The 24,450-nt window shown below is 37.4% G+C and overlaps 1 protein-coding gene across 2 annotated transcripts in view; it reads right to left on the bottom strand.

The window, feature by feature from the left end:
• The window catches only part of DIAPH3 (diaphanous related formin 3), a 471,599-nt gene that overhangs the window by 90,078 nt on the left and 357,071 nt on the right, over window positions 1-24,450 (bottom strand). For both annotated transcript variants that reach the window (XM_064493111.1, XM_064493110.1), the window contains 2 exons: window positions 20,979-21,074; window positions 20,459-20,518 (listed from right to left, as the gene is read on the bottom strand). In XM_064493111.1, the coding sequence (XP_064349181.1) occupies window positions 20,459-20,518; window positions 20,979-21,074 (156 nt within the window). The remainder of the gene's footprint in view (window positions 1-20,458; window positions 20,519-20,978; window positions 21,075-24,450) is intronic.

Genomic DNA, 24,450 nt, shown 5'->3' with positions numbered 1-24,450 from the left:
TCTGTGGATCTGATCCAGAAGCACTTCTTAATGAGCCAAGAAGGGGGACATGTTCAAGCAGCATGGGACAATGAACCTAGCTGGTTTAATCTGGCAGATGACAATCTTCTTTTCCTTGTTTTCTAAACTTTTCAAAACTCAAATATTTTTCCTTTTCCCCCAACATCCCTGCCAGCCCAGGATCAAGTGTTATTATCAATAGTAACAGTTAACGTTTATTGAATGCACAGTGCTTTGCATGGCTTGTTAAATTCACTTTTCACAAATACCTTGTAAGGTGGGCATTGTTTCTGCCCACTGACATATGACGAAACCAAGCTGCCAAGAGATTCAGTAACTCTCAGTATGTAAGCAGTAAAGCTGAAATTCAAAACTAAGTCTGTCCTATACTAGTCTCGTTACTTTAGCTCGACTGTGTTACAAGACAACTAGTCAAGAAGTAATTTTAGAGCTTCAGTCTCTTTTCAGAATAACAGTAAGTACAAATTCTAAAACGGGACAAGTCTAAATGAAAGCCAAATTAATAGTACATATGATAAACATAATGCTCAATTTGGTCACATTTCATAAATAATTATCTGGGGATGTGGATAAGCCAGGATGAAGAGAGAGAAAGAGAACTGAATTCTCACGAAGCATTGGCTACTGGTTTTGGTACAAAATGTCTGAAAACAAACATATAAACAGCCTGACCAGAATTTGTATCCCTTAGCTTGTAGAGAATTTTTTTTCATTTTATAAAAGCTTATTTTAAAAAGTAAACATTTTATTAGTAGTAAGTAGCTGTTAATGAAAGGTAGGAATGTTTGATTGTCTGGGAGAAATAATCCTGCTTTATAGTTTTTCAAAACTATCTCCACAGGTCAGATCACACTGCATGACTTAGCTCTTAGGTTAATGCCAATCAAACCAGGTCAAAGAACAAAAACAAATAATTTCAGAGTTAAAAAATTAATTTATATATATAGATAAATAAACCTGATCAAGTCTAACTGTAGTCCAATCTAATGGTAAAGAGCAAATATTAGAAGACTTTCCAGGAAATTCACTCTCTGAGGTCTCTACTTTCATAAGTCACTAGATGCTTGTTTGTGTAATTCTAATTTAAGGAAACAAGAGTTTATGTAAATCATTAAACTTTAGATTAAATGCAGTACACATTTTTTTTTCTTTAATGACTTTAAATGCTTTAGTAATGGAAGCCTGAAAAATAGTTTTTTTTAAATCAAATTGATACTTGGGGACTCAAAATTGCATTACAAGGGGAAAATTACTTCATTTTGAACATGTTTGAGCAGCGGCAGTATTGAGATTTTTTTGAGATTGAAAAAGGAGGTATAAAGGACAAGGAAGGAAAGTAAGATACTCAACGACACTGCCTGATGGCCAGGATTTCCCGAATAATACATACCTACATTTAATTTTGATCATAATTACACTTGCCATTTACAATGAAATAAAATAAACACATTTAAAAGGTATGTGCAAAGAAACTCCAGCGTAGGTGTGGCTTCTATCCAATTTGGTACAAATGTTTCTTGTACTTACAGATATTTTAGGAAAACAGAAGCAAAATTGTAAAAGTGCCCACCAATATAAGCTGAAAAAATTACGAAATGTGTGAAAGCATTCTGAAAACAGTGAAGTGCCATAAAAATGAGTGTTTCATCAAAAAAGTGCTAGCTTTCATGGGTTCAAAGAGACCACCCTTGATGTTCACTCATTTTAAGAAAATCAAGGGAGAAAATTTGATTAAATACATGAATTGCCTACTCTTCTTACCCACCCTTTCCAGTCTATCTCTGTTTCTAAAAACCTCACCTAGACCATCTCCAGCCTCCTTCTCCTGGGACACTCCTTCACTTTTAAGCTACTTAATTTAAATATATGCTAAACTCAAGAGGAAATCTCTCAGTTGATTCTTCCAAGTTACTCAGTCATAAAACAGGAAATAAACACAACTTTTGTCTCCACCTTATCTTTCTGGACTGTAATTCATATTTTTGAACTCATCTTTCATATCAGAAAAAGTAGTCTGATTCCACTTAAGGATAGGCAATTCACTGAAGTGATTCTGAGAATGGGCTCTGCAGCTGCAGATCTGGGTTCAAGTCCTAATGCTGCCATTTATCAGCTTTACAACTTGGGGGAAGTTCCTTGACCTTTCTAAGCCTCTGGGTTAGACCATGTAAGTAACGCACTTGACAAGGTCTAACACAGAGTAAGTGGTCAAAGACTGGCTGCCTTTCTTTATGCAATATTATTTTTTTTTAAATAGCTTCTCACTCCCCTCGCCCCTTAGGTCTGGGGCATCTATTCAGTTTTTACCATTTAGCAATTAGCATCTTGTAGACAGAAATCTTGAGTTTGAACCCTGGCTCTGCCACTTAGTAGTTATAACCATCTGCAAAAGAACACTTTTCAATAAAAACATAGCACACTTAAAATGAAAAACCTAAACTATTTGCTTACAGGAAAACTTGCTTCAACTTATAAAAATCAAAGGTTCCAGATTAGTCTCATTCATCAATGATTCAGAAGGTGGATCCTAGACCAATCATCTTTGTGTTACTTGGATTATTAATGATCAGTCTTGTCAAAACAAATCTTAAATTCCTTCTATTATCAATTCCTCATTTAATTGACTGTTAATCATTACTATGTTTTTGAACTGTTGCTATGTGTTAGGCTCTGTTGAGAATTTCCCATGCATTATCTGATTTAAATTTTTACAACAAACCAAGCAGGAATGATTAAAATCACATTGTAGGGATAACAAGACTGAGGCACAAGGAACAAATAATATGCTCAAGGTTACATAGCTAATAAGTAGCAGGTGGTACTCTTAACCTCTGTTCTATACAGCTACTCTCAGGGTCATTACATCCACCTGATCTATGAACTATATATTCAGTGTTCAATTTTTGTGTTTAAATGCTTGTATGTCCTGTGTTGTTCATGCAGCTCATGTTGTATACATATTCTCCTTAGAGTTAAAACTATATAGAGTCAGATTCAGTCCTTATTTTCAGTTATTTAGAAGTCATAGAATTTGATTAAGTAACATATAACTTCTAAGCACTAAATAAATGTTCACTGATAATGAAGAAAATGTGCACAGCCAGGGCAAAGTCAAGATACCATCACACACACGCTGGAAATAATTTGCAATAAAATTATAAAATATTAAAACTTAATGAGCACAGTCTCAATTAGGAAATTGAAAATCTGCTCATTAAACTTGCAGATGATACTTAGTTGGGCAGGGGTTAAACACTTTGGAAGAAAGAAACAGAATTTAAAATGACCTTGATAGATTAGAGAAATAGTTCATCAAAAACAGATAAAGTTCAATTAAGAGAAGAACAAAATGCATACTTAAGAACCAAAAGCATACCATTAAGATAAAAAAATGGGAATTAGTGGCTAGGCACACTGAAGAGAAAAAAACCCAAAAACCAAAAACCCAAGCCACAAATGAAACAACCTGATTATCTGTTGGCAATATGGGCTATTTTTCTCTCTACCTATCAATGTCTTACAACGCTGGCTGCACACTAGAATCATGAAGTTTAAAAAATATAGTGTCTAAGCTCCATCGTGGACCAATTAGATCAGAATCTGTGGAGATAAGGTTCCCTATTGGTGTTATTTTAAAACTCTCTAGGTGTTTCTTGTGTGACCAAGGTTCAAAATGACTGGGAATTGTAACCAATCATATCCTTTATATCCATATGAAGAATGAAAATCATAACATCGCTACTATGTATGATCAGATAGTGAGATAGATGATCCACAAAAAAGAAACTATTCAGTAAAAAAGTCTAATATTAATCAAAAAAGATTTCAAATACTCAATAAACAAACAAAACAATCTAGATCTGTGGTTCTCAGTGTGGCTCCTGGATAAGTGGCATCTGGGAATTTATGAGAAACGCAAAATTCTCATGCCAATCACAAACCTGCTGAATTGGTAACTCTGGGTTGGTCCTAGCAGCCTGTGTTCTGATAAGCACCTCCAGGGGATTCTGATAGGTGTTAAAATTGAGAACCAAAGCTCTAAGTTAAGGAGCCAATTTTCTTCTGTCTTCTCTTATAATTACAGGACTATTACAACCCTTCCTTTTGTAAGGCATCCCAAATTCTTCCTAGAAGTAAACAGGGCATATTTATATATAAAAATTATAAATTTTATAAAATCACATTTTGGCAAAATAATCATAATGTACAACACCTTCATTATTGAAATACCTTTATTAAATGGAGTCATGATAAATTCGGTGAAAAAAAAATCTGTTAAAATTGCTGCCAAAATCATCCAGAAGAGAAGTTTGTTGGTTGGCTCAGTTTCTCTACCTTTTAATTGGCTCTGTTGGCATCAAGGAGACCAAATTATCACAAGCATCTATACAGAACTTTTAAGCTGCTGCCTAATGACCCAGAGCACCCAGGGCAGGTGTGAGTCCATCTGAGGTTCCAGCTTTCCCGTAACCAGTTATGCGGCCCTGGGATTTAGGTCTGTCTCTGATTTCCATCCATCTATCTCTACCTCATTACTCCAATAAATCAAGAGTTGAGTATATGTATTGTTAGTAACAACCAAAATGTAAAAATAAAATCTGCTCCTGAACTGGCAGCACTGAACAATCGTCATAAACAAACAGTAATAATAACGGCTCCTAGTTGAGAAATAAGACAGAAGAGATAATAACATTAAAGTTTATGGTTTTTCCTTAATGGATAACATAGTTTGACAGGAAAGTTTCTCTCCTTCCCACTCTGTTTCTCGTCTCCCTGTCCCTCACATTTTGTCAGTGGCTTTTTTATAAACTACTTTTAAATACAATCTATAACCAAAGAAAAAAATCCTTCATGTTTACCCCAAAGACACAGAAAGATACAATTTCACTGCTAGTTGAAAATTCAAAACAATGACACACAATTTTGTCTAATTGCTGAAAAATGTGAAACACATCTAGTGCTGTTGAGTTTGAGGAATGGACACAGCCATTGGTTGCTCTCAGGAGTACAAATTAGTATAATTCCTCCATCCTTCCCACATCAGTGCGGCAATAGGTATACAAAGCTTTAAAATTGTTCATATCTATTAACTTATCCTGAATAAACAGTGCTGTTTATTATAATGGTAAAAAATTTTAAGATCATGTAAAGGTTAAACCCTAATGAAGTTGGTTAAATAATCTGTGGTCCGTCCTTACTATGGGATACTATACAGCCATTGAAACGTTGTTAAAGGAGGAATTCACGCTATATGAAAAATACTCACAATGCAACTTATTACACACAGCATATCTGGCATATCTGAATGTAAATATGCATGTACAGTAAAATTAGATCAATGCCAAAAATGTTTGTATATGAATAGTTAGGTTACGGATAAACTTATTTTCTCCTTTATACTTTTCTGTATTCTAAAAATACTCTTAATAGAAAGTTCAAATAAGTTGGTTTCTAAACAAACTCAGTGTTTGCTTTTAGTGAGAGTATTTGATCCCAATGGCAGCTCAGTTAGTTCCACTGCAGCAATCAAAACGGACTAGACACCGAACTGCCGTCTTTTAAATCTTGATTATAAATGTTAATCAAAATGAAAGTTCAATCTAAAAAAACAAAAAGGGACTTCTAAGTCATAAAGGAATAATAACTGCTTATTTGTCTAATACTACATTGTACAGATGAAGAAACATGGTATGTGATTGACTTAGAAACACACACTTAGTAAACTACATGTTTTTCCCCTATTCCATAGATTAGAATCAACATTTAAAAATAAGAGTAGCTTTTACTTCATATTAACTCTTTAAAACCTTAATTAACATGTTGAAATTTGATCTTGGAAGATAGTACACATTTTTTTCAAGGACATTAAATGAAAGTAATCTTGTAGGAGAAATATATACATTTATTCACTTAATCTGGGTCTAACTCATCAACAGTAGAGCCATGTGATTGGGGTAAATGTGAAGGATTTTTTTTTTTGGTTATAGACTGGATTTAAAAGTAGTTTATAAAAAAGCCACTCAAATTTTATCGTAAGATTAAATCTAAATGTGTTATAAGTTTGTTACCTTGAGAGGTCACCTCTGATTCGTGTTTGTGAGCTACAAGTTGAGGACAAGATTTTCTAACAATTTTTTTTAACCACCGTCAAGCAATGTTTCCTGATTAACAGTAAATATTAGGGCATAATGGAGTATATATCATAATTAGAGTTGGAAGGTCCAACTTCAAGACTCAGTTATGTAGTCATTTGCTTCCTCTTTCTTTCATGTATTCACATATTCACACATTCACTCATTCATTTCATAAACGGTTTCCTGAAGTCTTATCATGACATAATCAGCTTTTCTGGAATAATGTTTTTGTAGTGTTCCCAGTTCAGTCAGAAAGGCCAGAGGGACCCTGGATTGCCATCTCCTGACAACAAGGAAGAAAAGATGATGGTCAGGTGCACCACAGGAATTTAACAGAAGAGGGTGAGCAGGCAACATGCTTGCCCTTTTAACATGTAATATTGACCAGACCTGTCATTCTAAGGTCTCTTATTGGAAGATCTGAGTGATGTGGACTATTATATAACTACAAAGTAAAAAAATAATAACAATAAAGAAATGCAATCTTTTGTTCAATGAACAGTTTGACTGAAGTGTTATGGAATTCTAAGTTGTGTCAAAATCTATTCTCAATATGAAAAACAGCTACAAGCCAAGAGAAGAACAGGCAAAGGATCTGAATAGGGACTTCACACAATAAGATATCCAAGAAGCCAAAAAGCACGTGGAACGGTATTCACGTTACTCATAAGGGAAAACTACAACCAGATATCCTACCAGAATTGTTAAAATGAGGCTCTCCTACATTGCTGATGGAAGTGCAAACTATAGGACAATCATTGTGGAAAACTGTTGGGCAGTATCTACTAAAGCTGGACATACCCTTTCCTCTTGCATCAGCAATTACACTCTTAGATATATTTCTGACAGAACCAGAAGACATGTATAAGAGTGTTCTTAGTGGCACTATTTGTAATAGCCCCAACAGGAACAAAACAAGTATCTACCAACAAAAGGGAAAAAAAATGGGTATGTTCACAGAGTGGAGTACTAAATATTAATTAGAATGAACAAATTACAACCTCACACAACCACATGGCTACAAAGTGTAAGATTCTACTTATACAGAGGACAAATGAAGTCTAGTTACAGTGTCACAGTCAGGACATGTGCAGGATGTGAGGTTATGAATGGGAGAAGCCGGAAGGGGCTCTGTTTCTAATAATCTTGTTTCTTGATCCAGGTATTGGCTACATAGGTAAGTTCACTTAATGAGCATTCATCAAGCCTGATACTTAGGAAGTGTGTACTTTTCTATATGTTATTCTTTTGCATAAAGTTTACATTAATGAGGAGAGGGCATAAAAACTTAAGTAACGTTTAAACAAAACAAAACCATGCTTCCCAGTGTGGTGCACTGCATAGCGCCAAGTACTTTAGCAAAACAAAGACAGGGCTTTGCTGAGGCAATAATTTGTAGGTTTACGGTCTTTTATTCCTGATTTTGAAAGTAGAAATAGTGTTTGGTATTTCTTGAAAGAGGACAGTTACAGGGTCAAAGAAAATCTTAGTGCAAAACTGTGAAGAGATACTAGATGCGACTGGAGATCTGTTTAGAAGAGGGGCGTGACTAACCATATAGGCCAACCACATGGAAAAGAAAAATAACACTTTTTAAAACAGACAGACATGAACTGAGGGACACAGAAATTACCACAAGGAGAGCTTAGCAGCTGGATGTGAAAACTTATCACAAACTAATAATTTAAAAAATTACTCTCAAAGCCTTCCCTTTCCCTGGCTTTAAAACAAGCAAATATGTAGAAGACACATAGTTAGTTTCTAGGAAATATGACAAGTTTCTACATCATAGTACCTAGAGTTACCAGCTTTCCTCACTTTATTCCATTACTGAATATATTTATTTCTCACCCTGTGCAGATTGTCTTTTTAACTTTTTTTTTTTTTTTTTTTTAGTTTTAGTTTTTAGGGGGACAGTGCAAGTAATTAGGTTTATTTATTTCTAGAGGAGGGACTGGGGATTGAATCTAGGACCTTGTACATGCTAAGCATGTGCTCTATCACTGAGCTATACCCTCCTCCAGATCATGTCTTTTTATATTTAGGTAAGGAAAAGGAACAGGGATCAGTGAACGCAGAGAAAGGAGGTTAATAGCATGGAGAGTAATAGGTCTTGTCCACTTTCCGGCAAGTGAGAAGCAGAGAGAGCAGTGTTTAGGAAGTGATGAAAACCTTGAGGCATATTAGAGAGGATGCTGCTGCCAACAGCTGCAAGTGTAGCCCAGATACCAGGGGCTCTCAGGCAGTGCATCTCTCTGCCTGTAAAGCTGCTGGCTATCTCGTCATGCACTATGCCCTTCATTTATTTCCGACTGCATGTTCAAAAACAGCATGGTCATCATTATTTGAGAAGCTGCCTGATGACAAGTTACAATGAATTTTAAAAAGATCCTTTTCTCTTTTTTTCTCTTCCTTTGGGACATGGGGACATCTACCAAAATGGTATAAAATTCAACTTTTCACCCAATGATAAAGTGTACTTTGGATTAAAAAAACCCCGTTTATGGTTTATCCAACATCAGTTTAAGAATTCCCTAGCCTAACTATATTAAAAAGAATAAGAAACAAAAGGACTAATAATAAAAGTTTCTCTGTGTCTTATATTTGTAGCCTTGAACTTCTATAGATTTTGAGTTATTAGCTTGTCAGAATCCAAGCATGAGATGTTATTAACATTTTTAATGCTCAATCTAAACAGTATTTATTGGTTCATCTTTCAATATGGATATATTGGTAAATGAGGATTTTGTTTTTATTTGCATATCATATTAGCACTTTTCTGCTGCATAAGTGCTTATGGGAAAAGTATGCACATATAATTTAATAGGCCTAATTATATTTCAAAATAAGAGGAATTGCCAGACTCTTTTAACCTTGAGGCTGCTATAATGGACCAGGGGAGGGTAAATGAAGTCAACATATGAGGTAACTGGTGACGCACTGACATTTTCCATGGCATATTTCAATGTTCCTTTATTTCATCATTCCTCTAGAAATCAGGATTAGACAGCTTCTCTGACTAATTAACCCAAAGAGGTTTGACTAATAGAAGGAGATTGCAAGCATGATTAGTTAAATGATAATGTACATAGCACTTAATGATCATGATCATTTATTCTAATATCAGTGCTAATAAATGGTGAACCTGTTTAAGCCAAACGCTGTCATATCACTGTGACGTACATCACGGCTAACACTAATAACTCCAAATTTACTGGGGAATCAATGGGACATGCAGCTTTCTTAATGCAAGTCAATGCTTTCTAAATTGATAACCCCTTTAAAGCAGAAAAATATTTATCTCCTTACCCAGACTACATAGCCAGTAGTCAAACGACCATTCTCTGCAAAGCACAAATAGTTCTTCCAGCTATGCTGGCTACATCCTTGGCTTTCATGAGGCCGGTGTCACGTATTAAGACATTTACAGTCAATAATTGTAACTATTTTGTAACTAACATGAATTCCAAATGCAAATTTCATCCCATTCTCTCGCTTCCGAAGGATTCAGTGAGTGCAGATTAGCCATTCAGTTCTTTTGCAGCACAGGAAGGCTACTTCGGCTCTAAAAGGCCAAAAAAAAAAAAAAAAAAGTAGAATGGTACTTGATTTTCTCTATTATGCTTTTCCATCACTTTTCCTCACATTAAGAATGACAGAGGAAAAAATACTAAGATACATGCTGCAAAATCCCTGGCCAATGTTGTCTACAGAACACAAACAAGGTGGAAAGACTGTTTTACTTGAGGCGGCACAGTCGTTGTCCTGAGCAGGAGGTGCCACCATCACTGACTCTCGTCACCCCCTCCTGTGCTTTAAGAATGCAGAATGAAGAGCACATTAGTTTCTGGCACATAAAAGTGAAAAGCTGAGAGCCAGAACAGAGAGAATCCCCTTTATATGCTGTATCAGAAGAAAGAAAATGAAAATGAACAATGAAAGTAAGATCAGTGTATTCAGTAGAAAAGGAGGTGACTACTGAATCAAAGAGACTTTAGCTTCTGGTTCTTCAACAGGGATAAACTGAGTCAGAGGTGTCTGCCTAGCCTGAGTGCCCACCTGTCACCCATTAAGACCTTTAATATTTCTGATTTTAACTTTCTTTATAGTTAATGGTTACTTCACAAAGAAATCCAAAAACCTCCAATGAAATATGACAGTCTGCTGTCCCTAACTCTGCCTTATTGATGTTTCTCCTGCTGTCTCTCTTTTTTTTTTTTTTAACATTTTTTATTGATTTATAATCATTTTACAATGTTGTGTCTAATTCCAGTGTTCAGCACAATTTTTCAGTCATTCATGGACATATACACACTCATTGTCACATTTTTTTCTCTGTGAGTTATCATAACATTTTGTGTATATTTCCCTGTGCTATACAGTGTAATCTTGTTTATCTATTCTACAATTTTGAAATCCCAGGCTATCCCTTCCCACCCTTCTCCTGCTGTCTCTTGATTTATCAATTATAGACTTTGCTTACTGATTTCCTATTGTGACAGACTGAAGGTTGACTTCCTCACAACTTGGGTGTCTGCAAAGGGCTGCTCACAACATAACTTTCCCCCAGAACCAAGTTAGAGACACAGCACCCAAATGAAAGCCACGGTATCTTCTGTAACCTGATCTCAGACATGACACACCATCATTGCTGCTCTATTCTACTGGTTACAGACTAACCCTGGAAAATGCTTGGAGGGGGGAGTGCATAAAGGAAGGAACACCAGGACACAGCCATCACTGAGGCCATCTTGGAACCTGGCTACCAGTGTTTACATTATTATGACTGTAAACCAGCACAAAGGCTGCTGCAGATTCAAGTAGTGTACTATGACCACACCCGTGAACAACACGGGGGTTGGGGCGGTACAGACTCAACCAAATGCACATTGTGTAGTTCAATATTTACTACTGAAAAAATCCATGTGTAAGTGAACCTATGCAGTTCAAACCTACATTGTTTGAGGGTCAACTGTAAATCACCTTTTTACAGAATAATTGCCTCTTCTTATCTTCTTAGTGCTTATCCCTCTTTGCATACTTGTCCCCAAAGCTTTAGAAGACAGTTAAATAATTGTACAGTCAAATATATCAGATTATCTGCAAATTCTATATTTCCTCTTTATCTTCCCTAGAACTCTTTGTTTATGCTTTTTCAAATACTGTACAATTTTTTCTTTTACCATGTTTTCATATCCAAAAGATTTTTGTTTCTAATTCTTTTATAGATATGTGATATATACATCATCCTATTCACTACTGAAATATCTGATATCTTTGCAATGACTAATTACAGTGTTATTCTTCACTTTTGCTCTGTTTACTAAGAATTCCTCTGGTTTGACTTTCCTTTTTTTTTTTATTTTCATGTTGAATATTTTCCTCAAATGTCAGCTGATGAATCCTTGGTCGAAATTAATGTTTAAGAAAAAAAATTTGTGTGAGTAGGTTTGTTAACTAGTGAGCTTCTCTGTGGAATATTCCTGCAGTAAGCTAACATTTTTTGAGGTAAGGGGGCCCAAATGCCAATATCTAAAGGCCTTTTTCTCTAGACTGTTCATTATCTCCAGAAAAATCTGTCCTCTGCTTGGAGTATATGCTTGGCTTATCCTGACTGGTGGCTGGGGCCAGAAGAGGATCGTGCCATTCCCATCTCCTCTTTCCTCCTGGAGAACTGCCCGCCTCTGTGATCATGGAATCCCTATTTTCAGTGAAGCGTCTCATCTCTGGCTTGTATTTTAATTCTGGAGTCTGTAGCAATCTTCCCAAACAGCATCTGTACCCCTTACCTCCTGGAGGGGTAGAGGAAAGGCGGGGAGGGAAGTGCAGCAGGAGGATCACAAGTCTGGACGTGGGAGCCACACTGCCCGGTGGAGGCTGACCTGCTCTAAGTCTCATTCCTCCTGACAGTGCAATTCTGCACCTGCAATTCTGGAGCCCTTAGGTGGTGTGTGAGGAGTACAGCAGTCTGTTTCTCACTGGGGTCACCTGTCCTTGTGGGTTGAACTGTGTCACCCAAAATTTATGTCAAAACCTAATAGCTGGTACTTGTGAATGGACCTTATTTGGAGATAGGGTTTTCAAAGATGTAACCAAATCAAGGTGGGATCCTTCTCGGTTAGGGTGAGCCCTAACCAAATGATTAGTGCCCATATAAGAAGGGCACGTGAAGACACAGAGGCCCAGGAGAAAGCCAAATGAAGACGGAGTCTGAGACAGACTGACGCCGCTGGGAGTGGAGGAACACTGAGGACTGCCAGCAACCACCGGAAGTGAGATAAAGGGAACAGATTCTTCCTCCCAGCCTCCAGGAAGAACCAGCCTTTTCAGGGATAAATCAACACCTCATTTTAGACTTCTAGCCTCCAAAACTGTGAGAGAACAACTTTCTGTTGTTTTAAGGCCCCTGGTTTGTGGTAATTTGTTTGGCAGCCTTAGAAATTAAAACACCTGGATTCTAACTTCCTCTTTCCAGCTTCATCTTCTTCCCTGTCTTTGATGATGCTGTTCCAGGCTAAAGATGTTTTACTTTTGCAGAAGTTGACAGTGTTTTTTGCTACTCCTTCTCCTGGTGGCTTGGTGGTGACTCCCAAGGGAGAAAGGAGATTAAAAACATCTGTATTATTTTATTTTAAAACCAAGAGTCTCTATAATCTTTTAATTTTTTTGTCTTTTTTAAAAATTCTAAACTAGCTCATACCAATTAATGCACTTTAAGTGCAGTAAAGGAACTATTCATAGTAAGAGAATTAATTTCAGTCTCTCTAATTAGCACACCCATGCTGCATACGCCTGTCACTATGTTCAAGAATTTATAACTTTCTATTGACAAACGCATCATGGAAGGTGGGCGGAGAAGGGCAAAGAATGAGGAGTAACTAACACAGATTGAATTTATAAAATATCTACTCAATTCTAGGTACTTTAGTAGAGCAGCTTATCACACACTTTGATTTAATCTTCCAAATAGGCCATGAAGCACACAGTGTAAGCACGCAGCTGAGGAAAAGAAAATCCAAACGTAGCTTATTTAAGTCAAGAAGTCAAATCAAGGCCTGACCACCTTTAAAGTCCACGCCCAACCCCGTGCGTTTTCAAGGTTAGACTGCTTGGTCAGATCATCCAAGGCTTCTATAAACAGGATTCAAAAATTTGGCTAGTTTTATGCTTTCACAGACAGTAAGAACAACTATTGCTATTTTTAAGTAACTACTATGCGCTTGACAGGCAATTCACAAAACCTTTTCAATATTGAAAAGTGGTTTCTGTATCTGTGGCTACTCCAAACTGACCTTTCATGAAGGCAAATAAAATAAAATATAAAAATAAATCTAGTAGTACCTTAGAAATACTGAGTTTACACTGTTGTTTTTGTAGGAAGAGATCTCAGACACATGTATAGTTGGCACAGGCCTGGAGGAAGGTCAGCTGCTTCAGGGTCACCCCCACCCGGAATGCCTTGCCCCTGTGTAACTAACATGACACCCAAACACCGTGGAAACACACGCGGGATGAGGTGTCCCAACAGAGTTTCCATTATTTTCCTAATTAACTACCAAATGTAAAATAGCTTATCCTATAAAAAAAAAGAGGTGACTTGGCTTGACTCGTGCTGCAGTGAGTTTGCATACTGCCGAAGTGATCACTATGGTGCTCATGTGTGGAGAGCACTTTCAGAACTTTCAGACAACTGAAGAACCAACTGCCCTTTGCCACAGGGCTGGGAAGGCACCTTGGCTCAGACTTTAGAAACTGCTATTATTACACAAGTAATAGTCTCCCTTTCCAGCTGGGCCACTGATGCAAAAAGTACCTTGTGCCTCCCTGAGCAGTAACCCCTCACTATCCCTCCAAGAGATGTGCCATCCTTCACTGTCCTTGCCTCCCTTAACCCAGAGGCTGCCCGTTTCAGGAGAAGATCGTATGTCCTATTTCTCAGAGAAAACAGAATCTATCAGGTGAGATCTCCAAACTCCCTTACTCAATACTTGTAACCATTGCTCTCCATACATCCTTCCTTTCCACTGTCCAGGTGCTCCAACCTGTGCTCTCCCATCCCATCCCCCAGGAACCTCACCCCAACTACTGCCCCACGGAATACTCACTCCCTCCTCCAGAGCACCGTCTCTTCAGGACACAGACAGTGAACCCAACGCCACAGGAAAGGCAAAGACACATAGCCCACTCAAACTATAACCCGTTTTGTTCCAGATTTCCCTTCTGCTTCATTTTTCATACCCAGGCTTCTAGAAGACACAGCCTCCACTCCCCTCCCACCAATCCTGCCTGGCTTCAGTTTCTACTGTTCCACTGAAACTGCTCTTCCAGAGGTGAACAATGGCACCTATGCCCTTCAATCCAGTCGGTACCCAGGTGCTCCTCCATCCTTGCCTAACCTGGCCTTCCTGAAGCCTGTGGCTTTGTTAACTGACCTTTCTCTGGGCTTCCAGGAGACTGCTCCTTCCGAGTACCCTCTTTCTCTTCCCTGCTCCTTCCTGTTTGCATAGCCCAGTGAGCCCTGCACACCTTCCAGCCTGGGAGATCCAGCAAGGCTAGTGACCATTCTGGTACAGACGATGTCCTCCCCTCCCTGAATCCTCAGTGACCCTCCACGGTCAGTGCCAGTTTACTGGATCCTAACTGTTTATACTAAACAGTTTGTCTAAAATTGTATATCCACCAAAAATATGATATGTTTTCCACATTTGTGATTATGGCAATGAAAGTTTAGTTTTCACCCAACAAAATCACAGTAAAAGTCATTTGAGAACTAAACTTTCACTGACATAATTACAAGGGTGGAAAACACATCACATAGATATGTATAAAAATGTAGTATGTAGAAATATAGAAGATTTGTGACAAGCCAGTAATCAAACAAAATCAGTAATTATTTTTATATTTTTTGGAGAGTTTGATAAAATCAACAGATCATTTTACCAGGAAAAAAAAAATGTCCAAACACAAAGTCTACAACAAGAGTAGAGTTCAAGGAGCTTCTAAAATCCATTCATCGACTTCTTATAAACCCAGACTCTGAACCTATGCTATAAGAAAAAGATAGATTTAGAATGAGCCAGAAAATTTTAAAGATAACAATTACAGTCCACTATGTAGCACAAATAGAGCAAGAGATATATTATTCATAACAACTATTTCAAGGAAATCAAGGACATTACTTTCCTTGTTTATATAATAGTTCTTTATCTCCTTTTCACTCAGTTTAGTCTCAGCCTTCAGTGTGGATCTGTGAATGCTCATTAAATGAAAGGCATTTGCTATTTCTTGCATAAATGTCTTTTTAAAACAACTTGAAGTCCTCAAGACTTGAGAATTTTCTAACCTGTTCATGCTTAAGAGTCTGTTTGATAATGACTAGCCAAAAGGTTGTCCTGCCCTGACTATAAATTAGAAAGGCCTTTCTCGTCTGCCCACAGGGCATCCTTACCCAGGCAGAAGCCCTGCTGAGTCCGTTCCTCCTTTTGCTTGACTACATAGTAAATAGAAGAGACTGATGTTTGAATAAAATGTGAAATCATCCAAATTGTTTTATATTCCTGGCCTAGAAAAGTCTCCTTAAAAAAATATTGAAGTCTTTTGACAGTTACAGGTAGTATTTAATTCTGCTTGAAAGCCCAAGTGTAAGGGTGTCAAAAACAATTAGTATTTTAATAGCTCCCTTCCCTAGGCAGGCACAAATTCATCACAAAGAGAACAAAAAATATTCTCAAGAAAATAAGCCAATGACATTTAGCAAAATCATACAATCTTACTATATTATTTTTTATGCTTTTTCTACTTTAAAATAGAATACAGTTTAATAATATAGAAACAGTAGTTGTCACCATTTACTACTTTGATAGACAAGGTTTTCTAGACAAGGGCTGGTTTGGTGTTGTCCTCATTGTTTTCAGAAAAGCCTTAAGGAGGCTAGCACTCAGTAGACACCACTGAAAACCTTATAAATTTCATAATTCTGCCTCAAGACAGAATGGATGCCTCAAAGCAGACCAGACAACAATTCTTGCTGTTTGGGGAAAAGGTAGGTCAAGGGGACCCAAGACAGAATGGACTAGGAAGGGGGGATGGTTGTGTGTGAAGTTTTAATACATTAACAACAAAGTCTGTCCTGTGCACCTCCCTTAGAGCTATTTTGTGGGGAAATATGCTAATTCAAAGAAATCTAACTAGCTTCACATTGAATTCTGACTTCAAATCTTAGAGTGGCAGAACAGCTGTGCCTGGAGGCAATACAATCTTATTTCTATAAAAATCTCTCAAAGCACCATATTATAAGTGGTAGAGTAAAAATAGATAATCAAATCCAAATTAAGGCTATTAAGAATTGATTCAGTGTAAAGATAATATAGCAAGATTTTGTTTAGGTTATGGATGTTCACTAAAAATGTGTAATTCTTGTTTGCCTAAAATTTTGATTATGTTTTATCTTATTTTGTCACAGTTAAATAGTTTTATCATTAGGGATTTTAATTGCATATAGTTTATAGAATTCTTTCTGATTACTCTATATCCATTTAACTGAAGAAAAAAAAATCCCACTGTACCACTTAATGAAAAGAGAACCATCTAATGAGATGCAATCAAACTGCAGGCAGATGCACCATAAGGCGTGGCTGAACAATTCATATTTGTGAAACCTTTGTCATAAAAGTTTCACAGAGTCTACAGAGCGTACCAGGGAAGAGAAGTCCCAGAAGAGAGTAGAATGAATGACCCTGCAAAATACTAGTCACTCAGTGTTAATACCACTCAGTTTTAGAAAGAAAGAAACAACCAAAGAAAAAGAAATGGTGAACCAAATTCTTGAAAATCTTCTTTCAACCTTCGTATTGTAGGCCCCACTATTATGGAACTCCTCCCATCTTCATCATTTTTTTCTGCCTCTCTCTCACTTTGTTACTCTCCTGTGTCCATTCCTAAGGCTCAGTCCTCAACTTGCAGTCCCTAGATCTGAAGACTTCCCGTAGGTGACTCACCAGCTTATGCAGTGTTAGTGAGTCCCTGTGAGGGCCTCCACACACAGCTCCAGACCTGGCTTCTCTTCTCAAGCCCTGGTAAGCATTCTGGTTCCCTCCCCATTCCTTGCAGCAAATCCATGTTGGCATCAAAGTGGCTATAAAGTCCCTTTGATTCTTTCTTCTCTCTTATGTTTGTCACTTCAGTTTCATATGAACTTCTTAGACCCATCATTCTCCTGCTCAAAAATCTCAACAGCCCAAGTCCTTGGTCTGGCATTAGACTCTCAATAGATTCCTTCCCTATCTGGTCCTTTACTTCCAACCAGGCCAGTTGATTCACTGACACCTAAATGTGGTATAATTTTATAAAAATGCATGAATAAATATTTTGATCTTTACTTACTATTTTCTATAAACTATAGAAAAATCTTTAGATTTCAAATGTACTGTGTTGGGTAAAGAAATGAGGTAATGCCCTGTACTCATTAGCAGACATTTATTTACTTTCATTTATTTACTGTTGTTAAACTTTGCTTGATTAAGCAAGGGAGAGAAATCTAATTAATAAGTAACTCTCCACTGCTAAGAAGTAAATAATCCAATCAGGATTGAAGCGCACCCTTCACATCTGAGCCAACAATCTTTGAAGCTAGACCAGTGATGATCAAATATCTCCTCTTGATGACAGATAACATTCTGGGAGGGAAGGAGAGGGAGTTACTGGTCACAGCTGGGACATTAACAATTGGCATGCTAAATCCCATTTATCAGGGTAATACTCAGAGAACTGATTTTGCTCAACATACACTACTTGTTCCATTCAAGTCTAAACATTAACATGTCTGTTCATTCAACACATTCTTACTGAACATCCATGTGTCAGGCACCAGCCCAGCAGAGAACTGGGGTTACAGTAGTAAGCAAGGCAGGGACCCTCCTTTACTGCCTTGTCCCCACCCCGCTGGGACTCAGGAGAAGTGTGGCAGACATTGAATGAGAATATTTTAAGGGAATGCATTTTGTAAAATGGGAAAAACCAAGGTGCTAGTAAGAGTGTACAGGTGCTAATAAGAGCATTTAGTTCAGCACTTAGGTTCAGACTGGGGTTCAGAAAAGACCTTCTGGAAGGGTGTGCACATGCTGCTTCTGCTTCTTGGCTCACCCTTGCTTTCAGGGTTTTGCCTCATTTTTACTCATCCCGCAAAACTCAGCTTCAATTTCAGATCTTTCTAGAAGCCAAGTTCTAATTGTCCTCATAACATCTGGATTGGTCCTTCAGCCTTCTTGGTATTCCCAAATCTCTGTGTGTTCCTGCTATTTTGGTATCACCAAATGTACGGGAATTATCACTCATCTGTCTCCCAACTGGGTGGTGAATTCTTAGAGGATATATCTACATCTTAAGTGGCTAGCAAGTGCTTAATAAATTTTGCTAAATAAATGAATGAGTGAAGGTTTAGCAAGGAAAGATACCAAACAATTTCTGCCTAGGTTTTAACCAAAGCATTCTGGGTAGAGGCTTGGAGCACAGCACAAGGGCTGAATTATTAATGTGGACAATTTCTGTGCTTCTGAAGCCCATAGGATTCACAATGCTTGAGGTCATCTTTTGCCAAAATACATCCTGGGACATTTTAGCCCCAAGGTCTCAGAGGATACTTACTCATTCTGAAATAAAAAATGACCTCTCTCTCTTTCTATCTCTTTTTCTTTCTCTCTCTCTCTCTCTGTTTCTATGTGTGTGTGTATGTATATATGTGTGTGTGTGTATATATATATGTATATATATACATATAATCTACATCTATATTTACAATCTATCTATAATCTAAAATTACCATAATCTAACAGAGTATAAGTTTATTAAATTAATATAGATGTTTTAATACTGAGTTTTATTAAAAGAAATAAAAAGTGGTCCTAATTCTAAAAGATGGTTTAGCCTTGTAATCCAAGCTGCAGACAAGGAAAAGAGTGCTATCTAGTGGTTCAATCTGGCAGCAAGAGAGGAGACACACCAGAGGCTAGAAAACCTCTGAGAGGGTGGATGCCAGAAGTTCAACCTTATGTCACAAGAGAAAAAAGCGTACATACATGGCTCATCAGGATCACGGAAAGAGGAAAAGACAGTGATTCAAGTAGTTGTATGTTAGGACTCACTACAATTCTTTCTTCCTATTGTTAGAGCAGGGAAAGGCAAAATGATAAAAAAAAACATACTGTTGAAAATGTCAAAAGATCTAGAATTGCTGCAGATTTTTTTTACCTTTTCCTCATTTATTAAGCATCTATTACATACACTTTGAGCAGTAAGGATCTACACAGCTGTTAAGAGACCATCACATTCATGTCTTTTTCTTATATGCCTCGTACTTTTTTTAGGCTAGCCTAGGAATTTGACACATGTTTCTCTACTCAGTCACACATTAATACTTCTAGAACAAAACTCATAGGTACCCCAAACAACTCCTGAGTAAAATCTGTCACGTATCTTTTCATTTCTAAATCTGGCAAATTTCGGTAACAATCTCACTGAGTACATGGCAATCATGAGTGAATCTGGTTTTGACCATAAAAGGTAAGCAGAACCTCGTAACACATTAACAGTGAGGGCAAGGGAATCAAAGTAAATAAAACCCAATCAACACAACATGGCGCCTTCCAGACAGGAAGAGGGCTCCCTGGGGCTGGGTGTTCAGGAGCTAGTTAGAGAGTTTTGGAAGGGATCAGTCTCAAATATTGGAGACTAAGTTAACTCACCTTCTTTTCAGTGATTCTAGCACATTCTTCCACAATCGCATCACATGAAGCTCATCTGCGTTAAAGATTTTGTCAAAATGCTGGTCACAGTGTTCCACACTGTATTGGCAAATATGGTGGAGTAAAATAGGTAACAGACTCTATGTTGCTAACTGTATCTTGATGTAAAGCAAATCTACTACTTCAAATAGCATTAAGAAAGCACACTGCTTTTTAAAGTATATACTGGACAACACTGATCAAAAATATATGAAGGAACTTAATAACAACAACAACAACAACAACAACAACAACAACAACAACAACAACAACAACAACAACAACAACAACAACAACAGCATTCACTTGAGACCTGAAAAGAAGAACCCTGGACACTACCTCAAGGGAATAATGGAGGGATGGAAAATATGAGCGCACAATCTTATCGCAAATACGTACATCCTCACATTTTTACTATTTTCGTCATACTGAAACTTGAGACCTTCACAGCAGCCTACAAAATCACAGATCAACAGGATAAAAGTAGATGAGAAGAATGTGCAATTTATGAATACGGTTTATTACCATGGTTACAAACTTTCAGAACAGGCCTCTGAGACATTGGACTGAGACTTTGCCGAATATCTGTTAAAAAAAAAAAATGAAAGAAACTTAATATAGAGGTCTGTTCATCTGAAAAAATGTAACAGTATCAGACTTTTTTTCCCAAGGTTAAGTACTTCTGGAAGCGAAGCAATGCTTCAGTACCCTAAAAGACTTGAAGCAATAATGTTATGACTTTACTTCCCATTTAATTATGCTGCTGTAAACTCCACTGGGATAGGTACATATGGTTCTTTAGATGAGACCTGTCACACTAATCAGGCTCTTCCAGGTTCAGTGCATTGATCTGTTAATATGCTACTGACATTGGCCAACTGGAATGCTTCTCTCTCTGACACTTGTCATTGCAAACTTAGAAAACTTCTGAAGAGTTCTTGCCCACAGCACTACATTCTTGACAAGGAATTTAAAAAGAGGGGGAGGAGGGTCGTTCTTTGTGATAGTTCCCTAGAAAGTAACACGTAACAAGTATAATGTTCACCTTTCGGCTTCGGTGTCCTTTTCCTTCGGTCGCGGAAGGCAGCCCCCGACTGCAAGGCTTCCAGCAGACTATCCATCACTCCTGTCTCATCTCCTTCTGTGAAAAGAGATGCAGGGAATTCCATCAGCCCTCAGGGTTACCATAGCAATGTCAAAGCACACACAGAAACTGGTGATGGTATGGTGGGGGGTGGGATGATTTGATGCCAAGACTAAGCCAGCAATTTCAAAATATGATAGGACTGTAACTCCCTCATAAATCAAGTATCTTTTAATGAAATCTGTCTCATTAGTGCCTGTGTTACTGTCCACTAAAGAGAACCGAGCTCCCCTGATTCACTTCAGAGCACTGCTTTAATAGTCTGGTGGCACAATAACTTTAAACGGAATGTGGTTCTAGTCATAGCTGTGTCTCAGGTTATCATCAATCACATTTCCTTCATAGAAATGGGTTATTTTCCAAACATCAGCTTCTATTCTAAAATCGACCAGGTGTGAGAGAGTATTTCTGTTGTTGTTTCTGAGTTTCTGCTGTCTAAATTTATTGTGCAAAATTATATTTCCAGGCTAACTTTTGTGAACACGGCTCCCAACAACTGATTCTTCACATCAGAGGATAATTGTCCCCAGACTTGAGGTGACACAGAACAATCACTACAAACATTCACAGAATGTATGAAAAGTTTGCCTTCTATAATGAAAAAGAAACCAAAAGAGGCTCTCAAAAATCTAAAGGATTGCATCACATTATGATTAGTTTAAACTGATATTCTGTATAATATTGTTGGAGATGTGGCTATTGAACCAATTCTCTCCATAAATATCTGATATCAAATAATCATAGCTATTTATAGTGGTCAATGCTAAATGTTATTGAAAAGAAACTAAAAAAAAAAAAACTTTCAAAGAAACTACTGGTGCACCTTAAATTCATGGAAATGCCAAGGATTATTTTGTCCCATAGAAAGAGAAGTTATTTTCAGGCATTCTCTATGAAATTGTATGGCTGGTATACAGTCATGTCTAAAGTAACCAGAAAACTATTTTCCTCTGGATTTTTATATTTCTTTTTTTTTGAGATGCAATCTCTTTATAGGGAACAGATGACAAACAAATGCAGCAGAGTACAAATAACACACTCACTTACAGTTTATAAACAGATACATAAATATAAATATGTATTGGCTCTTTTCCATCTGGTTCTATTTCATTTTTAGAAAAGTACTAAACCTTGTATGTGTAATCAAAAAAAAAGGTGGGTGAGAAATAGAGTATTCGGAGGTTGCTAACTTACATGTAAATTTAATTCTAAAGTGGCTTGATGGCTATTTTAATTAAAATACATTAAATACTTCAGACAGGTTAATCAGCAACTATCTAGCTGTCTTTGAAATTTTACACTCAAAGTCAACTATATTTTTCCCAAAAAGAACTGCAGGTAAAGCAAATACTTAAGGTTGTGAATATATCTCATTAGTAAAGGAAACACTTGTCTTTAGTAAGTCTGCTGTTGGTAGTGGTGTCGATGTAGTGACTGTGAAACTGTTATATGTGTATTACAAGCCTGAGCAGATGGGTAAACATGTTGATGCTCTTGACAACAGGGATGCTTATCAGGGGGAAGGAAATATAGACGTGGGGTGGGGGAAGGAAAGGAAGAAACATGAGGTGCTGCACTGGATCTAAAGGCATCATACAAGCTCAAGTTTTAAAAAAAATACTTTTTCTAGCTTTGCGGCCCAAAAGAGCCTAGAAGTAATGATACTATAGAAGCACTGAGCACACCTGACCCGCAGATCTTGGTTCCTAAATATCATTACTCACTAATAGGAACTAAATTACTTTAAAAAAAAAAAAAAAAGGAAAAAGGGATGATTCTAGGGCTGAGATCAAGAAAGTGTGAAATGTGCCAGGAAAATACTGTTGTACCGGAAAATAAGGAAGTGCTCAAAGACAGATAGGGATATAATCAAAAGGGCAGAGACGCCTGACTGAAGAATAGCTTTGGACAAATTTAGGACAATTTGAGCACTGAATAAGTAATGATGGGAATGGATTATTACACATCGGGAAAAAGAACCATGCATCCATACTGATACTAAAAATTAAAAATTTTATTAAATACAGGGGAAGAAAAAGCTCTTCTTTAAATAATGTCAACCAACGGATATCAAAGATATAAAGAGGACTGAGTTCCATCAACATAAGAGATAGAGATACAAGGGAAACAGAAAATTCACCATATTACAACTCATACAGTGAGAATTAATTGGGCAGAAATCATCAATGGTTATAGAAACCACTGTATGTAAGGTTATGGAGGAACATGATATGGAGAAATCTGGCACATATCACCTTACCCAAATAATCAAATTTGACATCACCAGTAATGGGACTGGTGGCCAACTACTGCCTCCTGAATGATGCACTGATACACAATACAGCCTTGTAATACTTCACACAAAAATATTTAACCTGAATCTAAATGTGAGGAAACAAGCATACAAATCCAAAGTGAGGGACGTTCTGTGAAATAACTGGCCTGAGACCTTAAAAATCATCAATATTATGAAAGACAAAGAAAGAGGAAGAGAGAAAAAATGATTAGGAAAGCGTTAGGATAAAGGAGATTAAAGAGCCATGACAACTAAATACAACACACAATCTTCGATTAGCTCCTGGATTGTATAAAGTTATCAAAGACATTACTGAGATACTTAGAGGAATTTTAAAAAGCGCTGGATATTAAATAATTATATTGTACTAATGTCAAATTACCTGAATGTGATCATTATATTACAGTCAGGCAGGATAATCCCACTGTTCTTGGGAGACAGATGCTGACATGTTTAGGGTCACTAAGCAGCTTATACCACAGTCCCACGTTCTCAACTTCATGCCTTTGAACATGCCGTTCTGCCTGCATAGAACACCCTTCCCACTTTCTTCACCTAGCCAACTCCTTCTTCTTCAAGACAGGTGACTGAGAATCCTTTCCTGACCTATGTGGGCTGAACTCAGTGCCCTTCTGTGTCCTAATGGCATGTGGTACATATAGCAATAAGCCCTTTATAATATTGTTTACTTGATGGTTTCTACTACTAGACTATGAGTTCACCAAGGGCAGGGACTGTGGCTTTTATTTCCCTTTAAAACCTAGCAAAGAAAGTGTCCATTCACATATATTGACTATATTAACAAATGAAGCACTAATATGGTGAGAGGGAAAGAGTCAACACACAGAGGAAGAAAGGTCATCAATGGGGAGGGGCCGGGGACGTGTGGGAGCACATTTCCACCGCAACTTAACGGTTTACAACAACACAGCTTTGTGCCTTCCCTTCCCTTGTCTCACACATCCCTTCAATTGCCAAACCTTGTTCACGCACGTGCCAATAGCTCAAGAATCGCCCCAGCGTTTCCTTTTCTGACTATGCTTTATGCTGGTGGACCAGAACTGTTATTTTCCACCT

Source organism: Camelus dromedarius, chromosome 13 (assembly GCF_036321535.1).
Source record: "Camelus dromedarius isolate mCamDro1 chromosome 13, mCamDro1.pat, whole genome shotgun sequence".
Classification (NCBI taxonomy): Eukaryota; Metazoa; Chordata; class Mammalia; order Artiodactyla; family Camelidae; genus Camelus; species Camelus dromedarius.
Note: the sequence above shows the minus strand (reverse complement) of the source record. Positions and strands in the feature narration are given on the sequence as shown.